This window comes from Equus caballus, chromosome 28 (assembly GCF_041296265.1).
Source record: "Equus caballus isolate H_3958 breed thoroughbred chromosome 28, TB-T2T, whole genome shotgun sequence".
Classification (NCBI taxonomy): domain Eukaryota; kingdom Metazoa; phylum Chordata; class Mammalia; order Perissodactyla; family Equidae; genus Equus; species Equus caballus.
In genome coordinates, this window is record NC_091711.1 from 35129443 (window position 1) to 35148113 (window position 18671).

The 18671-nt window shown below is 44.7% G+C and overlaps 1 protein-coding gene across 7 annotated transcripts in view; it reads left to right on the forward strand.

Moving 5' to 3' along the window:
- The window catches only part of RFX4 (regulatory factor X4), a 177547-nt gene that overhangs the window by 95692 nt on the left and 63184 nt on the right, over positions 1 to 18671 (forward strand). For 5 of the 7 annotated variants that reach the window (XM_070254114.1, XM_023631039.2, XM_070254112.1 and 2 more), the window contains 4 exons: positions 2698 to 2759; positions 6908 to 7121; positions 8857 to 8934; positions 15911 to 16074. In XM_070254114.1, coding sequence (XP_070110215.1) covers positions 2698 to 2759; positions 6908 to 7121; positions 8857 to 8934; positions 15911 to 16074 — 518 coding nt within the window. Of the gene's footprint in view, positions 1 to 2697; positions 2760 to 5306; positions 5514 to 6907; positions 7122 to 8856; positions 8935 to 15910; positions 16075 to 18671 lie in introns of those variants that run through there. The other 2 variants (XM_003364285.5, XM_070254116.1) reach the window with 1 other exon arrangement.

Consider the following 18671-nt stretch of genomic DNA (forward strand, 5'->3'; position numbering starts at 1 on the left):
TGATATATATTGTAAAAATGCTTTGGGGAAGGATTGCACTAATAATCGGTGAGTATTTCAGTTTTACCACACCCTTGACAGTACTCATTATTATCGTTTTCAAAATGTCTGCTAATCTCAGAGCATTAAACATGGTCCCATACTGTTGTGCTCATTGCATAGGAGAAATTTCCCAGACCAAAATATTAAAAAATCTCTGCTTTTTCTAAGCAACTAATATGTGTCTCTCATATGGATACTGGGACTCTTGTAACTTTATTGTGTTATTTTCCTGGGTTGGTAGGAAATTCAGAACCCAAATCATAACCCACTTTTAACCAATGTGAGCACTCCTCTGGCTCCATCTTTGTGCTTCTCATGTTTTCCTTCCGTTTCTATTGACAGATCTGTATCTGTTCAGTAGTGGACCTTTGTGAACAGCTGCTTCGCATCTTGGCTCTGAAACTAGTCACGTGATGAAAGTCTGGAGGGCGTACTTGGCCAGAGTTTAATATAAGTGGCCCACGGTGATCAGGCCACTAGACCTTGGTGTGGTCTTGGACTGCATAATGGGACAGAGCGTTTAGAGAGCCCTGTCACTGACCCCTGCGTCAGACCCCATCCTGAATACTGCATTTTCCTCGGGTCACAAAACAGTTTGAGAGGGACATAGACAAAGTGAGAAGTACATGTCCTTAGCTTACAGGAAGGAGTTAGGGTTAGAGAAACCAGGTGTGTGTCACCTACAAAGTGACACCCTTAAAGAATTCAGAGAATTACTGCATCAGTTTGTTCAGGATCATCACTACGAGATAACATTTTAGAAGCCCTTTTTACTTCCAAAAGTGGTATCGTGATGTCGTCTCATTAGATTCTCTAACCACCCTTGAGGAATGCAGGTTTTTTCACCCATTTTCAGATGAGGAAGTGCGCCTCCTCCATTCTCCACGGTGGAGACAGTCAGCTTCCTAACATACAGAAGGGTCAATCTTCACACTACCTATTCCAGAGTCTCAGTTCCTCTCTAATTTGTCCACTTCTCTCCATCCTGCTAATGCCACTTTCGTTGAGGCCACCGTCATCTATCCCTCTGAGTAGGGGAGGGTCACGTGAGCCCTGAGTCCGCTGACTCAGGCACGGAGAGGTTAAATAGTATGTGCAACTTCAAACAACTAACAAGGTCACAGTAAATGTTTGTTGAGTGAATGAGCAAATCAGTCAAGGAGAGTATCAGTGTGGATGGAAGAGGGTGTGAACGGATCAATAGAGATTCATCCCTACCTCTGAGAACGTGCTTAACGTTCGCGTCCTACCAGTGGGAAATCAGCAACAGTGTCCTGTCTCAGGAGGACAGCGTGCAGGCTCGCTCTCTCTGGCCACACATGTCTGCTGGATGCTGTCCGAGAAGGGAAGAGAGTCCAGAAGAATGTGGTTAGACTTAAGAGAAAAGTCCCTGGAAGTAAAAGGGAGTGAGTCATTAAGACAATCAGTGGTAATAATGGGTTATGTTTATTGAGCCCTTGCTAAGTACCAGGCACTGTTGCGAATTATTTACATACATTTGCCTTTTAGATTTTCACAAAAATTCTCTAAGGTGGAGGTTATTATCATTCCCATTTTACAAATGAGGGAACTGACTCGTCTGAATGTTAGATAACTTGCCCAAGGGCCCCCAACCAACAAATGGCTGAGCTTGGGTCTCCTCCCCGTGGTCTAGCTCCAGAGCCCTTGCACAGGAGCCCGACACTAGCCTGCCTCTCCACAAACATCATCCCTGTGAACACCAAGGAGAGAGGCCCCGCTGGTTGTGTTTTCACCTTGGCAGATAGCCCCTCCTCCCAGCTTTCTGGCAAATCCATGTGGTCGTCCTGGGCAACAGCAGTTACCACCCTCCACTCTGCACAGGAGTAAAGGACACGCTGGAGGGCAGGCAGGGTCAGGCTTCCTTCCTTCATTCAACAAACATGGACTGAGCTGTTCTCATGTGCCAGCCCTGTGCCAGGCCCCTGTTCTCGTGGAGCTGACATTGCACTTGCAGGAGACAAAATAAGAGTAAGAGGACAAGATAACTTTAGAGAGGGCTCAGTGAGAAGACGTAAGGCGGGGCCACGGGACCCGGGGGGACTGCTCATGCCACTCTGCATTGGCTGATCTGGATCTTGCCCAGAGGCCAGACTGTTATAAGAGAAGGAGCTGATCTAGTGAGGGTCTGGGTGAAATGCACTCCAGGCCGAGGGAACTGCAGTGCAAAGGCCCCAGTGGGAAGCAAGCCTCGTGTGTTTCAGGAGTAGGAAAAAGAAACAGCCAGTGTGGCTGGGATCCTGTGAGTAAGGGTGAGAGTCTTGGCAGAGGAAGGCCAGGAGGTTGGCAGAGGCTGAGGGCGGGTTTTAGCTCCAGGGGCGAGGGAAGCCACTGGAGGGCTTTAAGCAGGGGAATGACGCGTTCCGGCTCAACCAGCACTCTCCCTACGTTGTGAGTAGGAGGGGAGAAGGGCAGAGGGGTGAAATGAGACCCCTCAGGACGCAGAGCCCCAGGCTCCCTCAAGTGCTCCCCTCCTGCCTCCTGCACACCGGCAGTCTTCCTCAGGGTCCCCATGGACTCAAGTCACTGCGACGAAGGACATGTTTTCCTCCCTTCTTTAGGTTGCTGTTTGTAAAATTCAGTCACTGTGCTCCCAACCTTTCCTGACGGGTAACTGATTCTTGTGTTGACTTACAGATCATCAGGCAGCAGTTTCCTCAGTTAACCACCAGAAGACTCGGGACCCGCGGACAGTCAAAGTAAGCACTGTCACCCATTCCACCTGCACAGCGCACATCTCGGGGCCTCCAGTCAGGCCCCGACCCAGGCCTGTCATCCTGAACTCTGAATACAGGCCTGGTGGGAAGTCTGTGTCTGGCTGGAGCATGGACAAACTTTAGACAACCAGGGTGGAGTGGGGTGGGGGGCCTCTCCCAGGACCCTGAGAGAGAGGCTGTCCAAAAGCCCAGGGCCATCTGGCCCAGATGCATCCAGCTGTGTGCCACCTTTCCTTTAGCCACTTTTGTAAATAGTCTTGAACATCATTTAAAAGAAGACCTTGTGGCTTCTTGATCTCCAGGTTACTTGGATTGTTTTGCTGAGCAAATGCTCTGCTCTCGTCCAGTTGGCCAGAGGAGCAGCCTGTACTAATCCCTGCTAGGGAGACGGGGGAAAGGTCCAGCCACACCGTGGTACACAGAGCATACTGCTTCCATCCGTCACTTCTGCCCAACCAACCGATGTTTGCTTCGCACTTTCCATGTGTCAGATACGTGCTGCTGAGTGCCGGGAGCGCAGGAGCAAACGGGTCACTGCCCTCATGGAGCACATGATGTTGGGGAAGACAGACAAAAGACATAATCAGATTGTGACAAAGAGGGTTGTCCTGGAGAATAAGGAAAGAGGAGTGGCCTAGTTTAGAAAGGACGGCCCAGGAAGGCCTTTCTGAGGAGGTGACCTGAAGAGTGAGAAGGATGTGTGAATGCCTGTCTCCCGGGTGTGAGTCGGTGGGAGGGACTATGCCTGTACTGCTCAGGCTTCACTAAAATCTGGATTTATAAGACTTGCCTCAAAGGGTGTTTCAGAAATTGTTATACATTAATAGATGTTCCATGAAAAAGGTCTGATGGCCATGTAAGTTTGGTAAGCACTGAGTTAAACAGGTTCCTCTATGCAGGACTTCTCAGAGCCTTTATTATGCTAAGGTGCATGGTGACTCCACTAGAGGGTGCCTTATCATGAAGGATTTCTAAACGTTTTGATCCTATTGAGTAGCAGGTGAACACACACTGACTTATGAAATACTGAAACTTTTTTTAAAAAAACAACCACCATATAGAACTTATAAGACTTAGAGATCTAAGGATGTTTCAAAAGGAGTGTGTCCAATAATGTCCCCTCACTCCCTTACCACCACCCCGCTCCTGCCATCCCTGGGCAGCACGTTCCCATCCTTCCAAGGTGGGAGTTAGGTAGAGAAAGTTAGGTAAGAAAATGGTTGGACAAACCCTTTTTGGTAAAGTTCTGAAAATAATGAGACTCATTTTTGTGTGTGTGGCGCAGAAGCTCTGAGGGCGATTTCCAAGGAGAGTTACAGAAGACTTTTGAGCAAGGGACATTTTGGAATCAATTTCTAATAGCTTTCTGAAGAATAAAATGCTGAAGAAACAAATCTCCTTTATAATGAGAAATTCTAGTATTTGTTTAAAAATGAGGTTTCAGCCTTGGTAAGATTGTGGTGTTCAATAGGCAGATTCTTCCTTCCTTATTTGCTGGTGAGCACAGTGGTTGGCACACACGGGCAATTCAAAATGTAGATTGAGCAGCTAAGCGGATGGATGGAACAATGTTAAATGAAAGGAGGTGAATTCTTTTTCTCCAGCTCATGGTCTTTGAAAAGTCGTTGGCTCCAATACATTGTCGCCCATTCCTCAGATAGAAGGGTAGAAATAGATAGTAAAGACAGGGAGTAAAGATAATAAAGACAGAACAGAAACGTTTCCCATCTGATATAAACGTGGAGAAAGTTTCCTCCTGCCTGCATGTGCAAGCCTGCTTTTGTTTTGTTTTGTTTTTTGTGTTTTGAGGAAGAATGACCCTGAGCTAACATCCGCTGCCAATCCTCCTCTTTTTGCTGAGGAAGATTGGCCCTGAGCCAACATCTGTGCCCATCTTCCTCTATTTTGTATGTGGGATGCCTGCCACAGCATGGCTTGATAAGCGGTGCATAGGTCTGCACCCGGGATCCAAACCAGCAAACCCTGGGCCACCAAAGTGGTGTGTATGTACTTAACCACTACTCCACCGGGCCGGCCCCTGTGTGAGCCTGTTTTTGTTTTTTGTTTTCTTTAACCTAGAGGTTGGCAAATTTGGCAATATCCTCTTTAAAAATTCAATATAATCAGTTTCATCGTATCTCCTCCATAAGGTTGGTCATACCTTCAACCAATCAAAAAGCTAATAAGCTCTAGTCTCCAACCTGCCCCTGGGCCTTATAGAGACAATCCCTCAGCGGCTTTACTTTGGCAGAATATATTTGGGGGGTGGCTAGCGAGAAAGTGTTGATGTGCCCTACAGAACTGAAATAGAAACACTGAGAAGTGATCAAGGCAGTAACTTCACCGTAGTTGCTGATTTTAGCCACATGCACTCAGAATAATCAACAAGAGGTCTGATCTGAACATGTTTTTACTATCTCGATCTTAAGCAATTATAAAGGGGAACTTTGTAAAGTGAGGGAGGCGTGTCATAACTGCTTCCCCACCTGGAGGGCGCTTCTGGAGCAACGGAACCCGTCCCCTCCCCCCTGCCAAGGAAGCCCTTCGAGATGGAAAGGCAGTTATGACAGTTGGGAAGTAGAAGGCGCAGAAGACAGAGATCAGCTCAACACAAAGAAGAACTTTCTGAAACCGACCTAAGATGAACTGGGCCGCCTTCGGAGGGCCTGAGCTCTTCGTCCCAGGAGGCATTCAGATAGAGGCGAGATGCCCACTGAGCAGAAGTATCACAGAATGGTATCAGGAGTGAAGGGGGGCGGGAAGACGGGAGGTTATGCCAGCTCATCTCTCCCCTCCCCAGGAAGCCTCTCCCATAACTCAAAATGTTTCTCATTTGTGTTATTTTGTGACTATCACCAGCCACACCTCCATGAGTAGAAAAGAGTAGTTAATATGTTGTACAGTGTCTCTGAAAGCGAGGTCCATGAGTTATTTACAAGGGTATTAGTAGTGTGAGTGTAAAAATCTACTCTAGACCTACTAAATCAGTGTCTTTGGGGGTGGGACCCAGGAGTCTGTATCTTAATATGTTTTGTAGTTGATTCTTGTTAGCAGGAAAGTTTGAGAGTCACTAGCTTAGTGGTCAAAAGCACTGTGGAGGTTCCAATCCTGCCTTTACCGCTTACTTACTTGGTGGTCTTGGGTGTGTTACTCAAATTCTCTGGGCCTTAGTTTCCTAGTCTGTGAAATGGGGGTAGTAATTAGTTCCAGCCTCACAGGGGTTTTGTCTACCGTTTACAATAGGAGATAATGACAGTCTCTATGACCATTGAGGATCACGGGGCCATAAACATCCACGGTTATAATACTGCTGGGCAGGGCTTTCCGTTAGTATATCGTAGTGGCTCTGTAGTCAGACAGACCTGTGTCCAAGACCCTGTTCTTCCCCTCCACAGCTGTGTGACCTTGAGCAAATTATTGAAGCTTTCTTGCCTCCATTTTCTCATCTGTGGAAAGGCTAATAATCCCCATTTCATAGGTTTATTTTACAAATTAATGCGTGTGAAGCGCTTTACAAAGTGCCAGGCACGCAGCAAGTGATCCATAGATTGTAGCTGAAATCCACACTATGAAGCCTCCGCCTCTCATTAATCTTAATTGAAAACATTGCTATTATTAAGTCCGTTTTGAGTTAATACAAAGTTCTGGTCTTTGTTTTACATTCGGTGTCAACTGAATTTCTTTTTAAAGGTATACTTCCTCAAGACAACCATTTATTGATTTCGAATGAATTTTTGTTGGCGGGACAGTTAGCAGTCGTAAACATGCCCTTCTTCTTGGGTCCCCACAGAGGTGGGCACTCAATTACTGTGCCTCTGGGATTACATTTGTCTAGATATAAGATATTATGTACAAATGGAAATTTTTTTTATCCCCCTTTCTGCTTTGCAAAGTATTTGACTTAACATTTTCTGTAGGAGGCAATTTTGGTTATTTTTACCTGCCTGATTGATGGCTGGTGACATGGAACTTTGGTTTAATTCTAGATTTCAGAGATGCCGAGCCTTACATGACAGTTAACTCTTCTAGCCCAGGGAGGATGGGCCCAGCCCTCCTTGGCCTTGGGTACTGCCACTCAGGAAACCTCTCTGATAACAGTGCATGTGGGTCTCTCTCTCTTTGTGGCCCAGGTACCATTACTACGGCATCGCGGTGAAGGAAAGCTCCCAATATTATGATGTGATGTATTCCAAGAAAGGAGCCGCCTGGGTGAGCGAGACAGGCAAGAAAGAAGTGAGCAAGCAGACGGTGGCATATTCACCCCGGTCCAAACTTGGAACGTTGTTGCCAGAGTTTCCAAATGTGAAAGATCTAAACCTGCCAGCCAGTCTGCCTGAGGAGAAGGTGACCACGTCTAAAGTGTTACTGGGAACGAGGTTTCTCTCTCCTTCTCTCTCTGTCACACACACACACATGCACGCACACGCAATTTTATTGCAAAATGGTGAGTTAAAAAATTTAAAGACAGAAATCTGAATCAAGTATAGACGTTAGTTAATAATAATGTATCAGTATTGGTTCATTAGTTATGACAAATGTACCATACTAATGTAGGATATTAACAATGGAGTAACTGGGTGCCAGGTATATGGGAGCTCCCTGTACTATCTTCAAAACTCTTCTACAAACCCAATACTATCCTAAAATAAAACATTTATCTATCTATCTAACCTACCTACCTACCCATCTATGATGTTACACTGTCTCGTTTCACAAGTGAAAGACCCCTCTCCTCTAGATTGTTTTTTTAATAGGATAAAGTTTATTTTCTGGGGCCGGCCCAGTGGCTGAATGGTTAAGTTCACGCTCTCTGCTTTGGCAGCCCAGGGTTTCGCAGGTTCCGATCCTGGGCACGGACATGGCACCGCTCATCAGGCCATGCTGAGGTGGTGTCCCACATGCCACAGCAAGAAGGACCTACAACTAGAAGATACGACTATGTACTGGGAGGCTTTGGGGAGAAGAAGAAGAAGAAAAAAAGATTGGCAATAGATGTTAGCTCAGGTGCCAATCTTTTAAAAAATAAATAAATACAGTGGTACAACCTTTTTTAAGAAAAGTTTATTTTCCCATGTGCTGCTGAGGATGTAGTGAAGTCATAGTCCTGTAGACAAACAAGACTTTATAGGTATAGTAAATCAGATAGTTTGGGTCGTAGGGTATTTCGAGGAAATTACTGGAAAACAAATTTGGGGACTTTCCCCTGGGTTATCACATCTCTAATGCACCTATCTTGATGCAGCCCAGTGCACTAGCAGGTGTCGAGCTTCTACTGTCTATATATCGCACTGGAAGCTGGGATGCAGTGGTGAATGAGACATGAGTCCTGCTCTCAGGAAGCTTACAGACAAGCAAGGAGGGAGACGCTTGTATAAGCAAACTACGGTTACATAAAACACGTGTCTGTGTTCTGAAACAAAAAGAATATCTGTAAAGAGTGCTTTAAACCTAAGAACTAGATAAATCTTTATTTTTTTGCTCAAATTTGCTTTTTTTCCTCAACAAACTTCCTGGGCTGTAGCTTTAAAATTCTTGGAAAAATGGAGCTGGAGATGAAATTCTTTTGCTATGCCAGAGAATTTACAAATGTCTTTTTGTGATTTTGGCAAATGTACCTCTTCTTATAAACACACACTGAGTTTTAGCTTTTCGGTATGTTAGCTGATGAGGAGAAATTAATTCGGTATACCAACTGAACTCTACTATGTGCCAGGCACTGTGCTAAATGCTGGATGCGCAAGCATGAATAACATGCCGTTTTTATTTTCCCAGAGCCCACAGTCTGAGGGGGTGGAGAATGGGCGCAGAGAGAGAAACTGATGCTTTCCATATCACAGGCTGAGTGCTCTGATGGAGCAACACATTCAGCTGCTGTGTGAGCACAGAGGAGGAAGCCGAGGGTCGGAGAACATCACCTAATGAAAATGAGTCTCATTTGGGTCTCGCTGGATGAGTAGATGTTAGGCACATTTCCATCGCCTCAACAGGGAATAAATGACTTGAAAATTGAAATTCCAAGCACAGCAGTAATGTGTATTAATGTATGCCTTTATTATTGATCTCTCCCCACCCCCTACAGGTTTCTACCTTTATTATGATGTACAGAACACACTGTCAGAGAATCCTGGACACTGTAATAAGAGCCAACTTTGATGAGGTAGGTCAATAAGTGATGAGCTGTGAATAGCCTGTATTAAAATATTATAACAACACCAGCTCCTCTTTCACAAGCTCCTGCTGGGGGCCAGACCATCTGGAAGCCCTGGATGCACATTAGCTCAGTCTTCACAGGGATCCTATGAAGCCCACACTATTGTTATCCCATTTTACAGATCTTGTATGTGAGCAGCAATTGGCGTGGCCTTTTCCTTGATCTAACTAGTGAACTGCATCCTGCCTGATTGGCCTACTAGGAAGACAATTTGGCCAGGGTATCATTACACCTAGAATTATAGATTCAGAGAAACTAAAGGAAAGTTTTCCTATATTTTGTATTTAATCTCTTCCTGAGGCTCATCCACTTTGGTGCACTCGGTGCTGGTTACCCTCCATTCCCAAGACCAGACCTTGAGAAGGAAGGGTATGTCCATTCAGTGTCCATCAAATCCTGTAGGGCCATCTTTGAATACAAACAATATAAGAAGTCCATTTCACTTTTATTTTAAAATATTACAGTTAAAGAATGGAGAAGAAAAGAGAAGAAAGGATTGAGGCACCATTACATAATAAAAGAGAGACAACAAAATTTTCTTGCCCAAAATGCCATCCAAAAGAGCCTTCCAGAGGGATGGCAAGAAACTACACATCTCACCCCATAAACCTGAGGCCTTTCTGTTTAAAGAAAATGCCTTTCAGGCAAAAAAAAAAAAAGCACCCTGGGATCACGTATGGACATTCAATTTGAGGGAAGATAATACAGGCTCTAAAGGGGCTGTAAAAACCAGTAGTTAGTGGTAGAAAAGATCCCAGAGAGTCCCTTTGTGTGTGTTTTGGCAGGTGGAGGGGTTGCTGCTGGAGATGGAGGGGTAAAAAATGATGGAAGATACAAAATGCTCTTCTCCCCCATATTTTCCTGCCTTTCTACCACTGTGTCTCACAACAGTGAACTTGTAGTAAGACGTGCACTTACTTGTGTCAGCTCATTTACTGTTCCCACAGTAATCCTGTGTTGTCATGGTCGAACGTGAGCTGTCAGTTGGCTCATGGACACAGCTCCAGGAGAGATCCAGTGTGTTGGTGGAGAAGTGCTATTCTTCCTTCTCTTGACTTTTATCCACTAGAGTTTTTAAACCTCCCAAGTTCCTTGAGTGACCATTTAAGTAGATTCATTTATTTTTTTTGGTGAGGAAGATTGTCACTGAGCTAACATTCATGCCAATCTCCCTCTGTTTTGTATGTGAGATGCCACCACAACATGGCTTGATGAGTGGTGTGTAGGTCAGCACCCAGGATGCTAATCTGTGAACCCGGGGCTGTCCAAGTAGAGCGTGAACTTAACCACTATACCACTGGGCCAGCCCCCTTTTTTTAAGGAAAGAAAAATCGCTGCTCTCTCTCATATTGTGGTTTCTCTCAAGTTGGCTATATCTTAACATTCCGAAGATCTCTGAGACCAGGGCAAGTAATGATTCATGATTGGTTAAGACAACACTGGCTTCTGTAACAAATAATGCCCTAAATCTTAATACATGAGAAGTTTATTTCTCCCTCATGTCACAATCCAATGTGGCTGCTCTCGGTTGGAAGGCTGGTTGCTGGGAGTGGTTCAGGGACCCAGGCTCCTTCCCCCTTGCAGCCACACTCTGCCCTAGAGCCTTGGAGTTCTCTTTGTTCAGCTGATGGATGGGGAAAAGGATTTCAGGGAACACATGCTCTTAACCTTGTCAGTCCAGAAATAAAACGCGTCACTTTTTTCCACATCCCGTGGGCAACAGATGGTTTCACGGCCCCACCTTGATGCAGGGGGAGCTCAGAAGTGTGGCCCCTCACTGGGCAGCGGCTTACACTACTACAGAAGAGGAGCTCAGAGCTCTAGTGGACAGCTCTCCCTCTCTGCCACAAGGACTAACAATAAAACTGGTGATAGTCCTCCCTTACGTTCATATGTAGCTTTCTTCATCCCCAAGCTCATCATCTCATTTTACTTAATGCCATTCATTAATCCCAGCACTTACTGGATATCTGATGGTGCCACTCACTGCTCTAGGTCCCAGGAATGGGGCAATAAGTAAGACACGGCCTGTTGGGGGAGGGGGAAGAAGGCACACCAGCAATTAGGAGGCAGATATATGGTGAGAGGTCCAGAAACCTTGCAATGGGCAGGGTGCTCCTATGCAAAAAGTGCCAGACTTGGAGCCCAGGCTTGGATTCAGGACCTGGCTGTGCTAGGAAAGCCTCAATTCCTCATCCTAGAAGTGAAGATAAAAATATCATCCCTGGGGCCGGCCCGGTGGTGCAGCAGTTAAGTTCGCACTTTCTGCTTCTCGGCGGCCTGGGGTTCGCTGGTTCGGATCCCGAGTGCAGACATGGCACTGCTTGGCAAAAAGCCATGCTGTGGTAGGCGTCTCACATATAAAGTAGAGGAAGATGGGCATGGATGTTAGCTCAGGGCCAGTCTTCCTCAGCAAAAAGAGAAGGATTGGCAGTAGTTAGCTCAGGGCTAATCTTCCTCAAAAAAAAAAAAAAATCATCCCTGCTTATGTAATTCATAGGATTACTGGAAGGAGGAGATGAGACAATGCCTGGAAAAGCTCTTTGTAGACACAAAAGGAGTACAAATGCTTGCTTTTATCAGATATGGCAACCAGAGAGTTAAGAGACTTGCCCAAAGTCACATAGTTGGTTAGGGCCAAAGTCACGACTAGATCTTTTGTCACCTGACACCACTAGTCCAATATTCTTTGCACGCCTGTGGCAGGGATATTTGGTGGCTGTTTTTAAGATGGCTAATCAAGATATGGTTCATTCTACCCAACCACAAAAGAATGAAGGGGGATGTTTTACTTCTGATGGGCATGGACTTTCTCCCACCGCTAGGAAAAGTCATTGGTAAATGGATAGTGGGTGCATCTGGTATACCTTGACATTATAGTTTGTTTCAAGTCTTCAAAATATTTAATATCTGTTGTGGTCACAACTTACCCTAATATCACAATCTCAGATTATTTGTTTGCTTGTGCATTGTTTGTCTCCTACCATCATAATGTAAGCCCTTAAGGCCAGGGATCTCGTTTGTCTTGTTCACTGCTGTATCCAGGTCTGCCATACTCTCAGGCTCTCGGTAAATATTTGTTGGGTGGGTGAGTGGATGAGTAGATGGACGGATGGATAAATGGATGGATGGACAAATGACTTGTAGCATTGTCAGGCAAGTACAAAGAGCCCAAGTCTGCATGTAGGAGACTTGCTGCAAAGCCTTCCCCAAACTACATTGCACAAAGAGCATAAAGTCAGATAGTCCTGTGTTGGAGTCCTAAATCCACCATTAGCCTGTGACCTTGAGCAAGGTACTCACCTTCTGAGCCTCAGTTTCTTTTGCTGTGAAATGGAGATAATTATATCTACCTCATAGTTAAATTGTGATGATTACATGGAAATTGTGTATGTAAACTGTCTGATTTCGAACTCAGAGCATAAGAAATGGTAGGTATTTTGGTAGTTACTGTTTTGTTGAGATCCTTTCAACACTGTAGCAATTCAGCACCCTGATTGAAAGTCATTAGATGTATTTCCGCAGGGTGTCAATATGTTAGGAATGAACTAAACATGGGCGTGGAAAAAAAATAGAAAACTTACTTAGATATTCTTAAGGAAATCATCTCCTGATACTTCACTGAGCCAAGAGAAAAAGGGTTGAGAGTTCAGGGGATAATCCAGGAAACTCACTTTAAATAATCAGTTTCAATCGTTTGCCTCTGATTCTTTCACCATTTATGCTTGCAAAGGGTAAGGAGAACTTCTCCCTTCTGCCTAATAGTGAGTTTCCATTTGTTAAATGCCTACACAGTGCCAGACATTTTACATAAGTTATCTTATTTCATCCTAATAATAGGTAGACATCGTCTCCATTGTATAAAAGCTGGTAACTTTCATTTTTATATATTTAGTCCTGAGCTCCAGATTCAATTGACTTGACATCTAACCTAACATGGCCAAATCAGAGCTCTAATTTTCCACTCCGAATCTGTTTTCCCGAGTCTTAGATTGCCACGACCACCCACCCAATTCTCAAGCCACAAGCCTTGATTCTTCTCTTTCCCTCAACCTTCATATGCAGTCTGTTGGGAGGTCCTGTCGGCTCTGCCTCCTGGTGTAAATACCGTGTCTGTCCATTTCACACCTGACTTCCAAGTGTCAGAGCGTGAGCTTTACGCTGTTCTACCTCCTTTTTTCCTCTCGCTCTGAGGAACTGGTACCACTGGACACTAAATAGTCTAAAATGCAGAGGGTATCAAGGGAAGTCAAAACTGGATAATATGCCCTCTACAAGGGCTGCCCAGGAGACCAGGGACTGATCAGGGCTCCCTGTGCTACATGAACAGGCTTGAAACAGATGCCTGCTAAAGACACTGATTTCCCACAGATGTGTTTTAACGTACACAGCCGCTGATCTTTTCCACAATTTCTGCTAGAAATTAACTGCTCATATAAAAAAAAAAGAGTAGAGCTGGATGCAAGGAGAGCTTAGAGATGCAAATGAATTCAGAATCTACCAAATCTTAGGAATCAACTGGGCAGAACTTCTTACTCAGAGTTGGAAGGGAAGGCAGGGAGGTCCAAGCCCCAGCCTGAGGCCAGTGTCCAGGGACAAGCTGGGATCAGGGGACAGCAGAGGGTCTCTGGAGGGCAAGCACCTTATCCTGGAGATGTGGCTATCTCCAGGCCGAGGCCAGGCCAACTCTCAGCCACCAAGGTGTCCAAATGACAGAAAAAGAACCTTGACAGGTGCGCAGAGCCACAATGAGGATCCTGGCTGCGTGACACTCAGAAACTTAGGCAAGTGTGTCTCAAATGCTTCGGGCAGCACACTGGTTTCTTGGACCTAGTAGTGATAGTGCCTCCATGATATGATAAAAATAGCTAATTTATTAAGCATCTACTATGCCAAGGACTATAATAAGTACTTTTTAGAAACCTTTACTGAAACCTGTGCAGTAAATACTACTTTTATTCCTGTTTCACAGGTAAGGAAACTGAGGCATAGAGATATTACACACCTAGTTGGTAGTGGGGCCAGGATTGGAACCCTGGAAGGCAATCTTAACTCATCTGGATTTTCTTTCTTTTAATTTTCAATCTGGATGAAAACTTTGCAATATTTTCACTGTCATGGGATTAACAGAACTGTGATTTGAGTTTCACAAATTATAGACCTGTCTTCATGCACCATTTTGATCATGTTTTTACCACTCCCCCCCAGGAAGTCAGGGGGCATGCTTTTCTACCCATTCCTCCTCTGCCAAGCCTCCCATCCAGTGTTGACGCTGGGAAGTCCAGGCTGGCTGTGGATATCAGGGGAGTCAGTCTGCCCAAGGCTGAGCTAAGGTCACCAGGCAGGGGTCACAGGTAGCCTGGTCAAAGGAAAGCAAGACCTTCCTCCTAAGAGGGACCTGAGAGACACTGCAGGTCACCAGAAGTGGGGAGCAAAGAAAGCTGGGAAGCAGGCAGTGGTCCAAGGAGAGACATGGGTCTCAGGAATAGGGTTGAAGCCCACGTACTACGTAAAGAACAAACTAGCCATGAGACTGACAGGTGGACAGATAGGCAGACATGGGCTCCACTTCATCCGTTCCCTGACTTGCTGTCCAGCTTTGGACAAATAATGTCTGCAAAATGAGAGTAATGATTCTCAGCTGTAGCAGTATTGTGAGTATTAAATGAGAGATCCTATGCCAAGTACCTGGCATATAGTAGGCACTCAATAAATAATAATACCACCTCCAAAGTATTAGACTAGGGTACTAAATTATCTCCTACATGGGATCAGGATTCATTTGGGGAACCAGGGATGTGGTAATGCTATATGTGGAATCTTAGTATAGGCTCAAGAGTGCCCATCTGTGGGGGAAAGAAGGATACACAGTCCAGGAACCAAGTTGAGCCTATGAGAATTCACAAAAATTCGGTTATTTGTTCCCTCCTATCTTCCAGATGAACCAGTCCTCAATGTTAGCTGAAGTCTAGATATTTTTGAATGTTGTTATATTCACCAGTTCACCACCTTCTACTATTTCCCTTCACTTCCTTTATCTTGTCCCACCCTCCACTCCCTACCTGCTCTCTCCGTGACCTCCAGCTCACACACTACAAGATATAACTGTAGGGGCATCGAGGAGTTCTCTGCTTTGGATATTCGCGCTGCCATTCATTCATCAGCAACACAGCTTGAGTTCCTGCTATCATCATATTAACAATAATAACTACTTTTGAGTGCCTGTTATATTTCTGTTCTGTGCTAGTGGTTGGGGTTGGAGTGTCCACATAGCTCACCACCTAGATATCACCATGTAGCATCCCAAAATGGCAACAAGTGGCCAGTGCTCTTTGGGACAATGGAAGAATTTGTACGTGAAGAGGCGCTTGCACTTTATCCAGTTTTGGGCACGCAAATTTGAATCAAGAGACTTTCCTTTACGGCCCCTACTCTTCAGATTCTTCTCCCTTCAGACACATTCCTCTCACCTACAACTCCCACATTGTTCCCTTCCTTCCAGAACACCCAGGGGCCCCCGAGGCACCAAGGGGCCCAAAGAATAGTGGGTACTAGTGCTCTGAGCTTTTTAAGAGCGATATCCCGCCTTCCCTTCCTTAAACTTTTCCCAGACCAAGTGGACATGAAGGGGCCGATGGATTAACATGCTACTCCCCTCTCCCAGGGCAGAGGAGACCCCAGCCTGCCAGACCAACTGGTTCTCTGGCAGGGGGCATGCCACACGGGTGGGCAGGGGGAAGACTTGGGACAGGAGGACCTTGCAGGTCCTCCAAAGCTGCACCAGGCTGGGGCGGCCTCTGCTGCTGCGGGGGAAGTGGATGACAGCACTGCCGACTGGGTTGGCCTTGGCCAAGTCCCTGGGCTCTGTTGGGAGGGCCCTGTGTAACCTCATGGTTCTTCTCCTCTCTGTGGGTCGATACAGGTTCAAAGTTTCCTCCTGCACTTTTGGCAAGGAATGCCGCCCCACATGCTGCCTGTGCTGGGCTCCTCCACGGTGGTGAACATCGTCGGCGTGTGTGACTCCATCCTCTACAAAGCTATCTCCGGAGTGCTGATGCCCACCGTGCTGCAGGCATTACCTGACAGGTGGGCACGCTTCTCGTCTCCCCCATGGCTGGTCCCCAGCTTTTATTGTTCCTGCTTCTTCTTTTATTGAATATAATCATGTACTATCTAGGGGCCTTTCTTGTAAAGACCATTAATATTGGACTTTTAAAAGTTAAATTTTATTTATATTTTTGAACATAAATAAAAATTTTAATATTTTGAACCATTTGTATGGTTCAGAATTCAAAAGGTATAATATGGCACACAATGGAAAGTCTCCCCCAACTCTTGTTCCCCAGACACCCAGGTCCCCTCCCCAGAGCATCAAATATGATCATTTTCTTGGGGGTCTGTCCAGATCTCCTATGAACATGTAGCCAATGCATATACGATACTTCTTCTCTTTCTTACTGAAATGATGACACACTGTATATACTACTCTGTACCTTGCTTTAAAAAAACCATCTTGGAGATTGAGTTGGATAGCTTCCATGCCCCTCCAGAGGCACTCTCCACCGGGCTCCTTGCTGACCTCTGCCCTGCGGGGTGGACCGCATGGAGGACCTCACAGGGCTCCCTTTCCCTCTGGCTTCCGGCTGGGATCAGCCAATGGGGAGGGTCACGAGGGACATCAAAGAGAGGGAGGGAGGAGAGTGAAGTTAGGAGATTGATTCTCTGCCTCCCTCCCTGTGAAGTTGCCTTGGGCTGGCCATGTCCCTCTACACGGCTCTGCTGCCTTTCAGGCAGTCTCTCTCCTTCCAGATTGTCCTTTGGGCATGGCAGTGGTGAGAGCCCACTGCCCCTAACCCCAGGGTGCGGCATTCTCCCTTATGGGTTCCTCTATGCCTGTATACACCCTTATTTCTTGTCCCTTGTAAATAAACTCCCCTATTTTGAGTAGCATCTGTTTCCTGTTGGGCCTGTTACAGAGAGCATTTCCACATCAGTTTATAAAGAGCTTTTTTTCACCTGCATAATATTCCACTGTATTAAATTTAATCCGTTGTCTTGCTGTTTCCAGTCTTGTCCTAATACAAACAGTGCTGTGATGAGTGATGTTTAAAGCACGTCCTTTTACATGGTGGAGTATGTTCGTTTCCTAGGACTGCAATGACAAAGTACCACAAACTGGGTGGCTTCAAACAATGGAAATTTATTCTCTTGCAGTTCTGGAGGCCAGAAGTCTGAAATCAAGGTTTTGGCAGGATTGTTGCCTTCCAGAGACTTTGAGGCTGGATCTGTTCTCTGCTTCTCTCCCAGCTTCTGGTGGTTGCTCCCAGTCATTGGTGTTCCTTGGCTTGTAGATGCCTCGTTCCAGTCTCTGCTTCCATCTTCACGTTGACTCCCACTCTGTGTGTCTTGCTGTCTCTTATAGGGGTACTTGTCATCAGATTAAGGCCCACCCAGTCAATCCAAGATCTTATCTCAAGATTATTAACTTAGTCACATCTGCAAAAGCCCTTTTCCAAATAAGGTCATCTGCACGGGTTCCGGGTGGACATGTTTTTGGGGGGAACCACCACTCATCCTACTACATGGAGTATATGTGCAAGATAAATTTCTAGAGGGCTGAATTCCTGGACCAAAGGATATGTAACTTACACTTTTCTCAGTGAAGTTTTCATTTGCATTTCTCTTATTAGGATGAAGTTGAATATCTCTTCATATCTTTAAGAATGATTTCTATTTTCTTTTCCGTGAACTCTCTGTGCTTACCCATTGACTGTTTTGCTATTTGGTAGTTGATGTTTTTCCCATTGATTTTTAGGATCTCTTTATTTATTAGGGATATTAACCATTTATCTGTAATAAGAGTTGCAAATATTTTCTCATTTTGTTGTTCTTTTGTCTTCACCATACAGAAGACATATTTGTGTAGTTGAGTTTCTCAGTCTTTGTTTTTATGGCTTCTGGATTTTTGTATCATAGTTTAAAGAATCTCCCCCACTCCAGTTATAAAATAATTTTACCATGGTTTATCCCACTAAACTTATGGATTAATTTTGTGCTTTTGAATTTTTGTTCAATTTGGAATTCATCCTTGTGTAAGATGTAAAATATGGCTTCATTTTTTTCCCTAGCAGTTCTCTCATTGTCCCAACACCGCATTAATTATTCCATCTTTTCTTCACAGATTTGAGATGCCTCCTTTTTGTATAGTAAATTTTATATGTATTTACTTGGGGCTATTTCTGAACTTCTTATCCTATACCATTGATATTTCTATATATTCATGTTCCAGGGTCCCTCTGTTGTAAGTTTTGTGCTTTTAAACATACAATAATATTTTGTAGGACTAACTCCTCATACTTACTTTCCTTTTTTTTAGACTTTTCCTGTTATTGTCACTTATTTTTCCATATGAAATACTTTAGCATTAGGTTGCCTATTTAAATAAATATGTACATATTTAACATATATATGTATTTTTATTGGGGTTACTTTACACTTATAGCTAAGTTTAGGGAGAATTATATCTTTATGATCTTGAGAATTCCTCACAAAGAACACTGTTTGCCTTGCCATTTATTTTTATCTTTAATTTTGTGGCCTTCAGGAATGTTTAAATGTTTTTCTCATATAAATCCTATACATTTTTAAATTAAATGTATTCTTAGATATTTATTTACTTTTGT